The sequence below is a fragment of the Pithys albifrons genome, chromosome 9 (assembly GCF_047495875.1).
Source record: "Pithys albifrons albifrons isolate INPA30051 chromosome 9, PitAlb_v1, whole genome shotgun sequence".
NCBI lineage: Eukaryota > Metazoa > Chordata > Aves > Passeriformes > Thamnophilidae > Pithys > Pithys albifrons.
Window position 1 is genome coordinate 9,626,869 of NC_092466.1, and position 16,192 is coordinate 9,643,060.

Genomic DNA, 16,192 nt, shown 5'->3' on the forward strand with positions numbered 1-16,192 from the left:
AAGTGTTGACAAGAGTTACCGGGGGAGAGTCCCCAAGAAGTATTGTGGGTAACCAATAGACAATCACACCTCATTACAATAATTAAAAAATACAGCAACATGCAAAACAGCATCCTCATGAAAGACACACAACTTTTTCTGATGGAGGTTTGCCTGTGCTGAATAGCTCATTTCATCTGTCCTTCAAATGTATCATCTGACTGGGCAGGATGCTTTTGGGGTGGGTTCTAGGCCAGAAACATGCAAGCCAGTTGAGGATAGATGGGTTGGGAAGTTGATGGTGAAACACAGGTGGCAATGAGAGGGGAAATGAAAACCCTAGATTACTTCTGTGAAGCTGGCCATGCTACTTTCCTGGAGCAAAAGCGAATGTGATGGTATCAATCCTCAACAAAAACACTCAGAGAAGCTGTAAGAGCTGTGGGTAGGTAAGTAGGCAATGGGTGTTGACTTGTTTAAACCACCAGGGATGACAAGAGTCTTACAGTGACAGAGGTGGCCATTAGCCTGGTGAAACTGGCCACATGGCAACATTCATGTGCTTTGGCAGCCATGGCATGAGGTTGAAGGAGGACAATCCTGTGTCTGCACACATATAGATGTAAGGTCCGAGACACAGCTGAGCCATGAAATACAGGTCAATAACAGCAAGGAGTTTCTTTCCTGTGCTCTCATGTCTTTCATGTTACTGAGTTTTGGCTCTAGCTGAGTATGTTTGTTTTAAATTTTGAGGCTGTTTCCATGCAAACTTGAGCTAAGCAGCTACAGCAGAGGAGCTGTACTGCAGCTAGGCCCTGCAAACAAGAAAGAAGAAGAAAAGGAGCTGACATGCACTCTACCAGCGTTCAGCATGTCCTATGTGAAAAGTAAATCACCACAACTGAGGAGTAATTTCAGATTTCAGGGAACAATGCTCTGGGTTTTTATTCTGCTCATGATGTGTTTTTCTGGAGAAGCAGCCTTCCGCGGAGAGCTGATGGACGTGCTTCACCCTCAGAGTGGGAGAGCCTCTACCCAAACACGACCACCCCACAGGGAAGGGCAGCCCACAAAATGGCAAAAAGTGGCTTGCTGTGGCCAGTGTCCAAGCTCCATGTCTCCTGCATCATCACTTCTGTGCTTGAGAAATGCCCTCCAAGTCCCCGATTCCACCACCTCTCCCTGCTCAAGACCTATGTGGGAGTATGTGGGGACCCCATGCTCTCCAACAGGGTATCAACTTCAATTCCTTATGGATGGCAAACCTTTAGAAAGATATTTTAGCACAGTGGGGCAAACAAGCTCAAGCAGGAGCAAACTATTTTGAGCTTGGGGCAATTCATTTCTAAAAGAAATATGATCACTCCAATTTGTTAGAAAAAAGGGGTAACAGTCTTGATTTATAGTGCAGAGAATTGTTGTACCCAGCAATACAAATGGATTTTATAAGTATTTAAATCAAATATACTACACAAAAGGCTTAGGCAGTGCTTAAATGTATTATAAATCCATTGCAGAGAAGGCAGTGTAAGTTAAAAAAAAACGAAATAAGGACCCAATTACTGGAGGGAGCCTCATACGCAACAAGGCTCTGCAAGTGGGATATGAGGAGTTGAAAACAAACCAAAACTCCAAACTAACTTTCCATGGCTTTTTTCTTAGCCAGTGTTAAAGTAAACTAATTCCTCTTTCTTGTTTGCAAGAAAATTCCATTCCTCAGATGCCAACTGCCCAGCCACATCTCCACTATGAATGCTGCTCACTGCCTGATGCAAAGCTCCACTGTTTCACAAGAAAAACTAAAGGACTTTTAACACAGAAGTCAAATGAAACTTAAATTGCTCATTTGTAGTAAAGATGGCCCTGGTACAAAAAGAGTCCATGAGAACCACTCTGAGCGCCCAGAAAATCAAATCTGAGAAAAACCCACATGGTGCAGTGTAAGGGCAATAATAAGAAACATTTCTTCAGAAGGGTTTAAAAATTCATGCTTCACAAGCCATCAGCTGGTTGGGATGACATGCAAAGCTGTGTCCAACTGTTCGTGTTTGTTTAAGACCACATGACCTGGCTAAGTTATAATTAACCTTCATAAGGTGGATAAATTCATAAGACTCCATGAAGTGGCAGCTGGCAAATAAGGCTGGCAAAATTCAATGTGTGCACACACACACACACACACACACATTTTTACATAAATTTTACACATCAGAAAAAGAAAAAGGAAATGAAAAAAATGGAACTCCTTACTGTGGTACTAACCATCCTAGCGGATGGGGGATTTGTCCTACAGTGCCCGGTGATAATGGATAATAAGGAGATATATCTGGAGGATGTGGAGGCCTTGGAATTCCTAGAGAAGAGAGACACAAACCATCATCAGTACTGAGACAGGGAAATAACTAAAATGTAAAGAAAAACCACTTTTGTTTCTAAATTTCTATTTATTTATTACAACATTTGTGCTTTCACTTTGGGTTTCCAAGGCTGTTTCACATTCTTACTTTTTAAAGTGAGTCTTCCTGGCATTTTGTTAAATGAAAGTCAACCAGAAACAATTATATTCTTCGCTCTCTCAGTCACCTCTCCAATCAGAGATAATTATTTTGTTATTTAGAATTTAGTGATCTCAGATGTAACTTTGGTGTGATGATGTACTAGATACGGTCCTAAATGCTCAAGACAGAGATGGGTCCTGTAACAACTTCATGCTTATTTTAATCTCCAAGTCAGCCAAAATACCATAGGCCTTATCCAGATGCTAACTGGGTACTCAATAACATGGCATTATTCCAAAATAATCTCCAAAACAAGTTTAAAAGTCATTAAAATTGCAAATTATGTTTGCTTTTGAGCAAACCCAGGAAACCTTTCCTGAAACCTAGAAATGGAGGTGAGAGGCCCTGGAAATGCTTGGTAAAACCAGGGGCAGATGCTGAAGGTGAGCAGGGGAGGACAGAGAGCCCATCCATCCTCTCTGAATCTGGTGCAGTTGCTATCTGGAAAGTAGAAACCAGCTGCAGACACAAGCCTTATATATCAATGCTCCTTACCTTAAGAGCAAGTAGGAATTACTCAGAGGAGTAAGGGTTACAAGGCTAGGTCTTTCAATTAACAAGCCAGAGCACAATTACACAGCAGAAGCAACATTAAAACAGAGAGCATTAAAAGGAAGAGGTACTGTATTCATGGCTAAAAACTATTTTTTAAGTCACTTGGGAAGCTTTTAATCTCTAAATTAAATCTCCTTGTGTGACATTTTCATGCAGACATTGCTTTCTCTCCATTACAAACTCCAAACAGATTAACTGGGCTTTAACCATCCAGTGAGCTATTTGCACACTTGAAAGAATGTTCACAGAAGAAAAGTAAACAGTCTACAGACGTTAATCATATGTTTTACGATAACCATTTAAAAGCTATTCCCTGGACTACCATTATTTAAATGAGAAGCTGACTATGCCATTCACTTGCAATACCCAGGGATGGCGAGATGGATTCTTTTCAAGCCATGTGAAGTTAGCATTAAGTACAATTAAAAGGGGGCCCCAGTTGAAGTGTAGGAGTGAAAACCAGCTAATGCACAGCTTCATTCAAGGGCCGGAGTTTAGATAAATTATCTGCATAAGTTAGAGCTGACACAGAGCGATTTGTTTGACATGAATTCTGTTTCTGATGAACTTTCCAATTAACTCGATGGGATTTGGGTTAACAAAACCAAAACCACTGTCACTAGGAACTCAGTGCAACTTGAAATAAAAAGACTGACACTGTTTGACTTCTTTGGGACCTCAAGTTAAACAAGGACTCTTAAAAAGTTAGAATAACATGTAAATTCTACTCTGTAACACCAATAAATCTAGTCAGGGTTTTACATGGTGCTCTATATTCAAGCAGACTGCCCTTCAGGCTGAACTTAGAGTTGGATAGACTTACATTGGGGAAAAGAGTTGCAAGTGTAAAGCTGGAGCTAAGTAGTTACAGTGGATGAAAATTCAACATTATAGAAGAAAAATGGCTGAACTCCTGACACAGAAACAATGGGATTTGGGGAATTAAAAGAGATTCATTTTGAAACCGGTCATGACCCAGCACCTTTGGAATTCCAGCTGCAATTTTGTAAGTGCAGATCACAGAATGTACATGTTTAATTCTCAGGGTCGTGCATGCAAACCAAGGACTTGGTATATGGAACTACTAGGTGGGATATCATGCTTGTAAAGAAACACACCTGCAAATGACCCCACACACGCAAATCCGGTGTCACCCTGCAGGAAGCTTTATGAAAATTCACCCAGTAGGTTTCCTTCTGAAGCCTAATTGGCTTAAAGAGAAACTATTTTGTCTGGGTTTGACATCTTACATGCCCCCTTTGGTGTTCCAGCATGGGAAATCCGTTCTCCCACACTACTCTCCCCTAATATGCAAAATTTAAAGATCCACCCACTCTCTTTCAAAAAAACCCCCGAACTATTTCCCACCTACCTGTTTTGGGATCTACGTCAGCTGGTAAGTGTGGAGGAGGGTTTCCTGGTGTGAAGTGTTCATTGCTGTATGTGATAAGCGGCGTAAGAGGGTGTACATGGTGTGGGTGCTGCACAACTGGCACTTTGTTAGACTGTCAAGAGAAGAAAAAAAAAGGTCAATGGCATTAGTGCAGTGATGGGTATCCCCCCCACTGCAGCACAAGGCACGACATACAGAAATCTGAGTAGCCAGGATTTCAATGTGATCCTCAGACTTTTCCAGGTCCTTTCTTGGCATCACCCTTGCAGTTTTCCCACCCTCTTGCTTAAAACCTCCTCACACACTTTCCCTGCTGTTGAGGTTCTTTAATCTTTTTGACCTGTCGAGCTCCTGTATGGAGCAACAGCAATTCTTTAAAATTTTTCCTTTTTCTTTTATAATCTTGTGCTTCACCTCCAAGATGCAGGCAGACTCCTCAGTGAGGGGCTGAGAGAGTCCCCCATTTAATTAGCACAAGACCCAAATGCTCACTGACCTTTAGGTCTTTTCCTCTCCCCTTCCTGTCCTCACTTTCAGTTCTGCATTTTACTGTTCATTGCAAATACTCCAGATAAAAAGCCTTTGTAGTGCTGGAGTATTCCCTTCATCAGCAAGCATTAAGCTGACAAGCGATCACCTGCATATTTTATATATATATATTTTAGAAGAGCTGATTAATTATCAATTCATCAGAGAGCACTAATAAATGGAAACTGGATACTGATTAATTAGGCCGCTAAAATATTCAGATATATAAATAATGGCAAAAATTCCCGAGATAAAGCCATTGAAATGAATGTTCTTGTGGGGGGAATAATCATGTAGATATCATGAGGTTTTCCTCACCACATTCCTACCTCGGCGGGGAGGGGGGCAGGGGGAAGACACAAAAAGATCTTTTTCTTAACAATAATATATTAAAAAAAAACCCAGAGTGAATGAATGAAAGGAAAAAGCAGGCTGAACTGTAACATACCCTTACAAGATCACAAAGAAAAAATTAAGCTGAAACAAGCGAACCGCTGGACCATTTACTGTGAGTAATCCAATTGCAAAAAACCCTATTCCCCATAGAGGATTTTCACTAAAATCCTACAACAGGGACATTTAACCAGATTAGGTACCAGCAAAGATAAAGAGGCTGGTATTAGATGATGAATGGATTAGAGTCAGGTTTCATTTTAGAATGTGTCTTCATTTCCTTTTATTACTTTAAGTAAGGAACAACTTGCATTAACATCAAGTAAAAGGAATCACATTAAAATAAAGTAGTGATACCACAGTGGCCACGATAGCGCCGCTGCTGTTCAGGGTCTGCCAGCATTCTCCTGCTTACCCTCCTGCTCAAGGATGGCTACAAAGCCCATTGTTTGCTCCCCTGCACCTCCAAACACAAGCACCCTCCCTGTGCCACTTTAGACAAGTTATCTCATCTCGCTTCCAATGCTGAAGCACCTCTTAAAAGCATTTCAAAAATAATTCAGTTATTTTTTAGGAATGACTTTCTAGACTGGGGGGAAGAAAGCAGGAGAACACACTGAGAACAGATGTGTGTTACACACACATCTGTCTTCTCTGAATAAACAAGAAGTCCACCCATTGTGCTTTGGCCAACTGAAACAACTTTGGCTCTTGCATACTTCCCTATCATGCAAGAATCCTCCAGCCCCTGCCCTATGTATCTATTTGAGCTCCCTCCTTTGATAACATGCAGAAAAAAGTGTGCATCCAAAAGAAGGAAGCCCAGAACAGTGCTTTTGCTTCCCACAACTTTTACTGTGTCCTTCACCATGTTCATCTCTTTTTGCAGCTCTTGCATGGAGTGATTCCCATCTAACACCACACACATGGCACAGGGAATTCCCATGTCAAGCAGACACCACACAGGACAGAGCGTGGTCATGACAGCCAATGCCACAAATTACAGCACATTATGTTGGCTGCGTTGTAGGTCAGATCTTCTGCCAGCTGAACAGCCAAGGGCAACCTTTGGCTGCCCAGATCCATAATGGTTTCACATCAGAGAAGCTATGAGGATTCAGTTCTTAAAGTTCAAAAAGCCAAAGGAGATGCTCTACCCCAAAATCTGTTCTCTTTCAAGTGAACCAACACCTAAGCAGTCCCAAAGTAACTGAGAGCCTTGGCAAGGGCTTCACATAACAAATCATATAATAAACCACACAAAGTAGCAAGCATCTACTGAAGAACACATGACATTATAAGCCAAATGACCAAATGATCAGGTTCACAAAAATGATCCCTTCCAATAAGAGGTATTTTTTCTGGCCAAGAATTGTGTGAAGTCATGCTGGTAGGTGACCTACAGTGTGGCCCCACTTCTTGAACTTAATACTGTACAAATGCTGTAGATTTGTACTCTCCCAACGCTTCATATCAATGCAAATAAATCTCACCCAGACCCTGACAGACATTAAGGGCTGTCTTCAACAGAGAGTTTATTTTCACAAAAACTGGAACTGGTTACTTAAAAAAATAAGTAAGTGATAGAATAACATTAGAGGGTCAGACTTAAGCTGACAAACAAGAAACAACACGTGAAGAGGAAAGCTGGACTGACATGCCTCTATCACCAAGGCCAGATATACCATAGGGGATTAAATGTAAACTGTGGGAAACTACCGTTCATTGCTTTGATATACTAAGGCTGCCCACAGTATCTGCACAAAACAGATCAAGTGCTAAACTGCTATATATTTTACTTAATAAATTGCAAAGAAAAATAAAAAGCAAATAGGAAAATAAATAAAAATCAACAACTAAAAGTTTGAACCTTAAGCTTGAAAACTTTGCTGTAGGTTATTTTTATTCGGGTGACTGCCCGGCACTCAGACAACTCATGTAGAAGTACTGAATATAAGGGTGAGATACCTTTTTTGTCATTCTGATGATGCTGGGGCAAAGGTGTAGAGAGACTGTACTGGGGGAAAGGTGGAAACTGTCATATACATGGTCAAAAAATATGCTCTTTGGGACAGAAGAGTGTAATCCACATCCCTGTGAATCCGTCTGTATCTGTATCACTACTCAGGGCAAGGTTTCCATTCTGTTTCTGCACTGTTTATCACACACTAGGAAAAGGTGCCGTAAGTCCCCTCAGAACAGCACACACAATTTGCAAGCAAAGGTAATCATGCATTGTATGCTAAATAAGCTGCTCTTTAGAAGTACCATTCCTGAAGTTAACTAAGCTTAATTGGAAAAGAGAAAAAGAAAGGACAAGCTGCAGAAGAGCAGGATTAATCCTGCACATGCACCTTTTCCTTTGAAGTCAATGGGAGCTCTGCCTGAGTTACAAGTGTGGTCCTAACCCCATCCACTGGCAGTGAAAGGTAAACCACAGAAGCCATCAATAGAAGACACCTATATTAGATGACCTTAGACATGCCCCTGCAAAAGGCCCTTCTCCAATATACATTTGTGAGTGCTTTATCAAGGGCAGTTTTAAGCTAAAAGTCATTGTGAATAGCAGGAATTTCTCTGGCAAGTTGAAGAACTCCATTTATGGCTATGTCAGGCACGGAAAGGGGAGCTGCATGGGTATGCACAGATCAGCATCAGGGCATGTGGTAACAGGACAGGAACAAGTGGAGATTTCTAGACAGAAATCCCAGCATCTACACAGTACCAAGTCATCTGCTGATAAATCGCCCCTCTCCACTGAAAACTGAGGTCTCATATGCTGGGTTAGAGGGCACGGTAAAGAATTGCAAAAAACAAGAGAAGTTTGCTTTTCTTGATAACAGCTGCCTGAAGCAAACCAGAGGAAATTGTCCCCATAGGGGCTCTACTACTAAATCTCTCTATATGAATTTGAAATGCTTCTGGGAGTGCTTAAACACATATGACTTTAAACAATAATGGAGCTCTAGAATGAAAAAAACCTCACACCAAAACCAGAACAAATTTTGGAATGATAAATGTTTGAGAGGAATACTGAGATCCATTTAGCCTAAGTTCTGATGGGTGCCTTTAGGGAACAGAAAAAACCTATCTGAACTTCAGATTTAAACTGCAGGGGATTGTGTGTATAAATTGCTGTGTATTAGTCTTTGTTGCATGGTAAGGACATTTCATTAACAGGATGAAAGATATTTCTATGCGTATACAGCCCAATTTAGTACACCCCACTGATGAATACTCCCCATTTATTGAAGAAGTTAATACATGCTGTATAAATCAATAGTTCCTAAGTCTCTTAAAGCAACATAAGATTTGCACAAGATGAAACATTGCATTGTTGAGCACACAAAGCGAAACCCACCTTTAAACAGGAAGAGTTTGCTACTACAATTTCTGTTTGCAAATTCATAGCTTGTTTGGCTTTGGTAAGAAAAACACGGTATCAACTCAAAGTCAGAGAAAAACATGCCAGAGACACCAGAGGGTTTGTCCTCACTGGGATAACATGAATTCAGTTAGAGCAGGTCTGCAAAAAAAAGCCACCCAGGCTGAAAACAAGCCATCATGCCATTGCAGCACCGCAGCAGCCAAAGCCTTCGTCCTCTGACGCCGCTCTAACGCGTCCTGGCCAAGCAGCCAAGGGCAGGGTGGGGTGGATGCTCCTGCCCCAGCCCAGCCTGGTGGCCATCAGTATAGCTCCCACGGCTGCAACCAAGCAGGGACCCCCTTCCCCAACCTGGGTGACCTTTTAAATGTACTCAAAGCCTGAAGTCCTGCCTGGGAGGCTGGGATGTGCTGTGCTCCACCAGGCACCCTCCACTACCTGCAACTGGAAATGTGGCATGGGAGTGACCAAGCAGGTACTTGCAGCCCAGACCCCCAGAACACGCTCCCTTTCCTCCACTACCAGAAGAATGAGAGTTCACCATCCGCCTTAAAACCTATTAATCAAGAGACACTGAAAACAAATGGAGCTAGAGCTCCGCCTGCCTTTTTGCCATGTCCTCCCCTTCCCCGTTTCCCTATTGCATTGCTTTTCTGCTGAAGAAAGATGGGCCCTGAAAGTGCTTTTATGAGCCTAATACAATAAAACAAAAGATGCACAGAAGAGGGTTTGTCAGCTTTTTCCCTACTTCAGGGTGGATGTAGAAGGTGGGTGGATGTAGAAGGTCGACAGTGGTCTTGAATTAGCAGGCCCTCCTGGAGCTGCTCCTTGGGCTTAGCAAAGAGTACCATTCAATACCAGTTTACATTAAAAAAATAGGTTTATAAATTGTTTCTCTGCATTTTCCAGATGGTGCTATTGCAGTTATGCTGACCGTGGCCAGTGAAATGCTAACAGATGCTCCTGAGCTGCTCTGCAGCTCTAAAGATGTTCATAAAAGGGGAGTTTCTTTTTTCCTAAAGGTTGATCCTTCCCTGGTTCTGCCTAGGAATGACACTCTTACACCATCCTCACCCTTCAACTCCCTCCACAAATCAGAAAACTAAGTTTCAAGTAAAGGCAAATACCAAAATATTGCCGCTAATAATTCTTTCACTTCTAGCCAGGATCACCAACACCCAAAGCAGAGCATCAACAAGCAGAGCATCAATAAGACTATTCGGTCCTGGGGAACACCCACACCAGTAGCTGCTCTGGGTGGCACCCCAAACTCCAACAGGGAAAACTGCAAAGCTAAAGCCAACCAAATTCACCAGCTATATGTAACATGGTACTTATCCTCATCCCCTTCCCATGCACAAAAATCCAATGTCAGTGATAAAGCATTTCCTGAAAAAAAGTTGAAAATTTAATTTTATTCAGCCTTGTTTAGCTAGTGGAGTCACAGGTTTTTTTAAGGATGCTCTCACACCTGACTAAGCATTCTCTCCTGAAAACTACTTCCCCTTGCTCCATTATGGCTGATACAGTAGCCTGAGTCCTTTCTCAGTTTAATGTAGCTGACTCCTGCCTAAGGTCCTGCCCTAAGCTAACTGCCCATTGTAGCAGGAGACAAGGCCTCCATTGATAATCACAACTCGCCCTGCTAAAAAAAGGCTCATTTTCTTCTTTCACACAAACGATGACAGGAGTACTGACAATCATGTGCTGGGACAATACCTTCCCTAGACAGAGCTTTAAAATAAAACAAATAGAAAGCCCACTCCCACTGCCCTACTCTTAATAAATAAAAAAAGGGGGGGGGGGGGGTGGGATGGAACACACATACTTTTGCAGCCTTCCCTTTCTTCCCCCTCCCTCCTTGACCACTTCCCAGGCCAGTGAGTGCCTACCTGCTCCAGCAAGAACTGCCGGCTTGCCAATAAAACCCGTGGTCTATTAGCAATCTCTCAGACAAAACAACAAAATCAGCTTCCTGCCTTTAAGTGTCCAGCAATTCATTCAAGAGAAGAATAGTTTTCTCTTTTTCCCCCCACCGCTTCAACTCTGATGAAGTGTCCCCTGCATATTGGAGAACTAGGCCACCCGTCCTTGACATTTTCAGCATTCTTCTTGTCAGGGAGCGAAGGTACTGAGGGGAGGGGGTGGGGAAGTGAGGATTTAAGATGTTCAGGAAATTTCCACTTAATTTCGCCAAAAGGCAATTATGTGAAATGATCTGGTGACAATTAGCATACGCCAAATCCTCTAGTGTACAAGGGAAAGGACTGGGGTTTAGCTGTCTAATTACCGCCTATTAGTTCCGATGCAGGAGGATAAAACACACTAGCAGTAAAACATTATTATTAAGTGTGCTCACACTTTGCTTTCAAAGCTGTTGTGGACTGCAGTTTTATTTGGGGTGGGTTTTCTGGGGACTTTTTAAGTAAAAAAAAAAAAGAAACTTGGAGTTTTAAATGCAAATTAAGTGTTGCACTCTTGCACAACGTGATGTTACTTCAGTAATAGATCAGACTCAGACAAGCACCTGCTACACAACTGCATAGTCTGAGATCCTTCACCAACACCTGGAATTAATTTGTGACACTTAGATTTTACCTCATTTACTGTCTTAAAGCTTTATTAGTAAAGAGAAAGCATTCTTCTCATCTGCTCTGCCTGACCTCGGCATATGAATTTGGACACCAGTTACCTTATTTATAGCCCAGAACTGTGGCCTGCATGCATCCAGTAAAGCCTTGCACTGAGTCCCAAAATTAGAGATGCTTTGATCAACAGGTGGATTTTCCCACACCAGAAGGATAGGGTAGTGCTCAGATCCTTCAAGTTTCAGGCATTGAGGTGACCAGAGTTATTCCATTACAAAAGGAGAGGCACAGTTTCTTTCCCAGCATGACAAATACTCAGTGCTTTCTTTGCATGCTTTAGTTAATTTTAATTACTAGACAGATACTATCTCTGCAGAGCAGCCAAGCCTTCGTTCATGTCTAACAAGGCAAAAAAGTAGAAAGACTTGGCATATGTTAGATTAAAACTGAAAAACACCTTTTTGTTAAGCAGTACCAGTACAAGGTGTGCTGGATACACAACCACCAAGCAAAGAGACTGGTGAAACCCACACAGGTCTTTGAGAAATGGTTCTGAACACAAAGAGGGTACAAAAGGGAGAAACACAGAGCAATAATGCAAGCACAAAAATTATGAGAAGATGAGAAGCAGACAGAAGTGAATACAAGCTAAAGGGTGCTTAGAATTGCCCCAACAGATCTTATTTGTTAAATGCTTTGTGTGAATACCTAACATGCAATTTTACTTGCTGCCTAACGTTCTCTGAAATGCCACATTATAAACAGCTTTAATTCTTGCTTATAAATCAGTTATTTCAGAACTAGAGAGACATATACTGTAGGAGAAATATCTCCTGATTTTTATAAGGGTATCTCTGATTTCTGTCTACTGCAAGAACTTGAATGTGATGCTGTTAAAAAACTGCAAGAAATGAAAGAAAATTAGCATGTATGCTTATACCCTCTTGTATTTGGCAGTTTCAGTAATAACAGCATTAATGAAAAAATAACATGCATTTACATGCCTTAATATATGATGCCAAGTTTTCAGTACAGCTTTTTAAAATGCAGGATTCACAAATTATAGCAGACTGTTTCCAATACTGATATACAATATATGCAGAAAATGTATATTAAATCACTTAACAAATAACAAAGCTCTAAACTTTTTTTTCATTTTTTAATGTGCTGAAAACATTACATGCTGCACAAAACAATTGAGCAATGAAATTAAGTAAGTCCAGACCAATTATTTCTTGAATAAATTCAACAAAGTTTCCCTTAACGGTCACATTAAATGCACATCAGAATTGAAACACCTTGCAAGTATTTCAGAATAAAAGTAACAGGCACATTTACACAGTGCTGTCAGGCCTTTTACCCCATGTCCCAGTAAAGAAAATTCCTCTAAAGATACAACTCTTGTGAGATCTCATCACCGGCCACATAAATGCTGCATATGATAGAACATCAGTGAAAGAAGAAACATCTAAATAACTGTCACTTTAGATTAATTCATTTTAGGTAAATTCTACAGAACTTTATCCCTTGTTTTATACAAGAAAAGGTAAATAAATTAACTAAGCTACTCAGGCAAAGGTACCACAGAGTACTGAAGTGATAGAAATCCTCCTCCTGGATCAACTGCCTCTGTCAACAAGCCTGGCAGAGTTAGAGAAGAAAATAGCAGAAAACTCAAGACTATCACAAAACCACCAGTGAAAATGTGATCCTTTGTAGAATTCTTTATGACATTTCTATTTTCTGTGTATAATTATGGGTAATATACAGAACTAGCTGAGGGGTAGCTCTACTTTCTGTGATATGTAACAATAGGAGAAAAAAAAGTCCCGTGGACTTCTGATATCGAACACAGAACCACTGTATTAAAACATGTGTTACCTCATATTTATCAACATTCAGTCTTAGTTTTCATATTCCTTTATCACTGGGTGAAAGCATTTTTATGCAGTGTCCCTAAAATTTTCATCTTTCACATTAAAGCTGAGCTTTTTGAAGAATTCAGAACATTTAACTGAGTGCCAACCAAACACTGGATGAAAAAAAATTTACTACATACTACTTTTAATAATTTTTTTTAAATCGTTTTGTGTATGACAAGAGTTAAACCATTCCATTTCCAAACCCCCTTAACTGTAACACATGTGCCCTGCTACAAACCAACTTTTCTTCCTTTAAGAAAAAAACCCAAAACCCAAACATTTTTACCTTCATGGTTTCAGAGGTAAGGAAATATCGTACTGAACTGAAGAAAGCTTTGAAGTGGCCCCCTCCGCCCCAAAGGAAAAAAAGGAAAGAAAAGCTAGTGATGTCATGGTCACTGTGTGACTGTCTGACTGCGGATGTAACACAGCTCTACAGGCGCACACACTTCTCCCTCGCTGGTAACCATTGTTCAGCATCCAGAAATCAGCCCCCAAAACCTGCTGCACACGGGGCTCTGAAACACCGCCCCCCCAGCACACCCCGATCCCACCCTGGATGCATGAGAAAAAAAATTCTTTCCCCCACTCCCGCCAACCAAACCCCAAACCCAGGCAGAGGGAAGGGCAGTGAGCAGAAGTGCAACAACGCTGTCCCGCTGCACCCATTGTGTCGTGACAGAGCCGCGCTCTGCCGCTCGCTCCTCGCCACTGCTGTCAAATTAGGTGGCATCGAAAAGTTGCACTTCCCCCACGAAAAATGATGATTACCATAAAATAAATAAATAAAAACAACATTGCTAACAAAGGTCACAGCTGGAGATGCTTGCTTGATTTCTCACGCTCCCCCCTACCCATTTTTTTTTTGATTCCACACAGGAGGAAAGAAAAGGAGAGGGAGAGAGGAGGAGAGGGAGAGAAGTCACATCAGAAGTTCACTGGTCAAGACGGAAAGCGTGCACACAGAAAGTGCTACTCACCCAGCAATTCAAATTGAGATGCCAGCAGCCGAACTGCTGGAAGAGAGAGAACCCAGAGGCAAGCGCTCCTCCTTTACCACTCAAATCTTCCATTCCCACTAAAATTGCATCCCTCGGGTACATAACAGCTTTGTCTTTCCTTCTGTTAACCTCAAAAACTTTTTTCTTTACTGTCTAGATGCCAATTGTGCTGGCTTTGTATTATTTTCCTTGCAGCTTTTCTCTCTCTCTCTTTTTTTTCCCCGCTCCCCCCCTTCACTTAAAGTACTGGAAAAGCTGTCTTAAAAGATCAAGATGTCTCCAGTTTTTTGGCCTGGTGTTTTCTGAATGCTCAAAATCCATTGTCATGTTGGCTGTGAGAAGTGTCTTATTTCTAAATTGTCAGCTGCAGTTATCAAAATTTAGAGAAGCCTCCTGTCTTTTCCAATATAGCACTTTACCATCATCCTTCCAGGGAGTGGGGAAAAGACTTTCACCCCCCCCCACGCAGGTATGTCTGCTCACAACAGCTAAAAAGCAGTTACTTTGGAAATCAATGACAATGCTACTACAATCCAGGTTGCGCAGGTATTACTAAGTGCAGTGAGGAAACGCCGGCCGGCCGTGAGGGAGCATGATCAGTTAAGTGTAGCAAGCAGTCACTTTATCTGCAAGATTGTCAAATCCCTCAAAATAAATTTCTTAGGGGGAGAGCTGTGAGGAAAGTGTATTTTCTTGTCATTGTAATACTGAGGTGACATTTGGCAGACCTTTACCATTAGCTCTGGTCTCTCCCCATCCTAAAACACTGACCCTACTGTAAAAGGGATACACGAGGAGCTTCAAGATAGATAATGTTACAGTGCCCTGAGTATTGTATTTTCCCAAGCTGCTCCTAAATGAGAGAATAAACAGGGGTACCTGAGAGCACTGCTGAACTGAGCAAGGGTAAAGCCCTCTGCCCTGCACCTTGCTCTTGCCTATAAGCATTGCGAGATGCCCACTTCGTAACTCTGAGCCAGATACTGCAGGAAAACTGCAGCGTCCGAGTTTGCCAAGAGTCAACCTCTCAACTCTTTCATATCCTTTTCCCTGAAGTTGCAAAGTAGTTACTCTGCAACAGCGGCAAAAGACAAAAAGGGTGGTTTAACAGGAAACAGTTAGGAAACTGTGTCTGCCTTCTTCCCCTCCGCACTTTCCAAGCGAGTTTGTTAATACTGATGGACACTGCACGCAGGGACAGCGATCACCATGTGGGACGGACGCTGCTGCAGATGAGGCACTGAAGGAGATCAGTTGCAAACACTTGTCTTCCTCACACACATCTGGGTGATCACAACGAGTTCACTCCCCCCTTGCCCCCAAAGAGTCAAACAACAGGACAAAACAAATACAGAGGTAAAAATAAAACAGTTTCAAACAGGGAAACCTTGAGTGCATCCAAGTTTGCAGTTAAGCAGCAGTTTAATCTGCAGGGGCCACAGGCTAAACAAAACAAAACAAACGACAACGAAACACAAACTGCTACCCACGAACCGGGACAAAAAATTTTATAAAAAAAAAAAGAGGAGCAGATGAAGCGAGGGTGGGGAGAAATCTGTGCAATCCCTGTCCGCTAGAGCCCTGGTCCTCTCCCTGCACTGCTCTGGCCTTCGGGTGTGCAGTGTCAGCCAGCAACCTCTAAGGCCCTTAATACCAAAACAAAACGCCACGATTTCCCTTTACACGGCAATAACAAAAGCAACGAGGCTCCAGTTTGACAAGTAAAAAGCCCCAACAACACAGCAGCTAATTGCCTTCCCTCCCTCTATTCACAGCAGCCACCACACTCCAGCGGCTGCCTTTGTCCCACGTGCGGTTCCCGGGGCTGCTGACGGACAGTTCCCCATCATTTACCAACAATAACTTGGAAAAGTGCAGCCAACAGGACGG

At 42.0% G+C, this 16,192-nt stretch overlaps 1 protein-coding gene across 17 annotated transcripts in view; it reads right to left on the reverse strand.

The window, feature by feature from the left end:
- Positions 1-16,192, reverse strand: part of TCF7L2 (transcription factor 7 like 2) — a 175,520-nt gene that overhangs the window by 23,279 nt on the left and 136,049 nt on the right. For 12 of the 17 annotated variants that reach the window (XM_071563083.1, XM_071563084.1, XM_071563079.1 and 9 more), the window contains exons 5-6: positions 4,465-4,597; positions 2,230-2,332 (exon numbers count right to left, since the gene is read on the reverse strand). In XM_071563083.1, coding sequence (XP_071419184.1) covers positions 2,230-2,332; positions 4,465-4,597 — 236 coding nt within the window. The remainder of the gene's footprint in view (positions 1-2,229; positions 2,333-4,464; positions 4,598-16,192) is intronic. The other 5 variants (XM_071563080.1, XM_071563077.1, XM_071563078.1 and 2 more) reach the window with 1 other exon arrangement.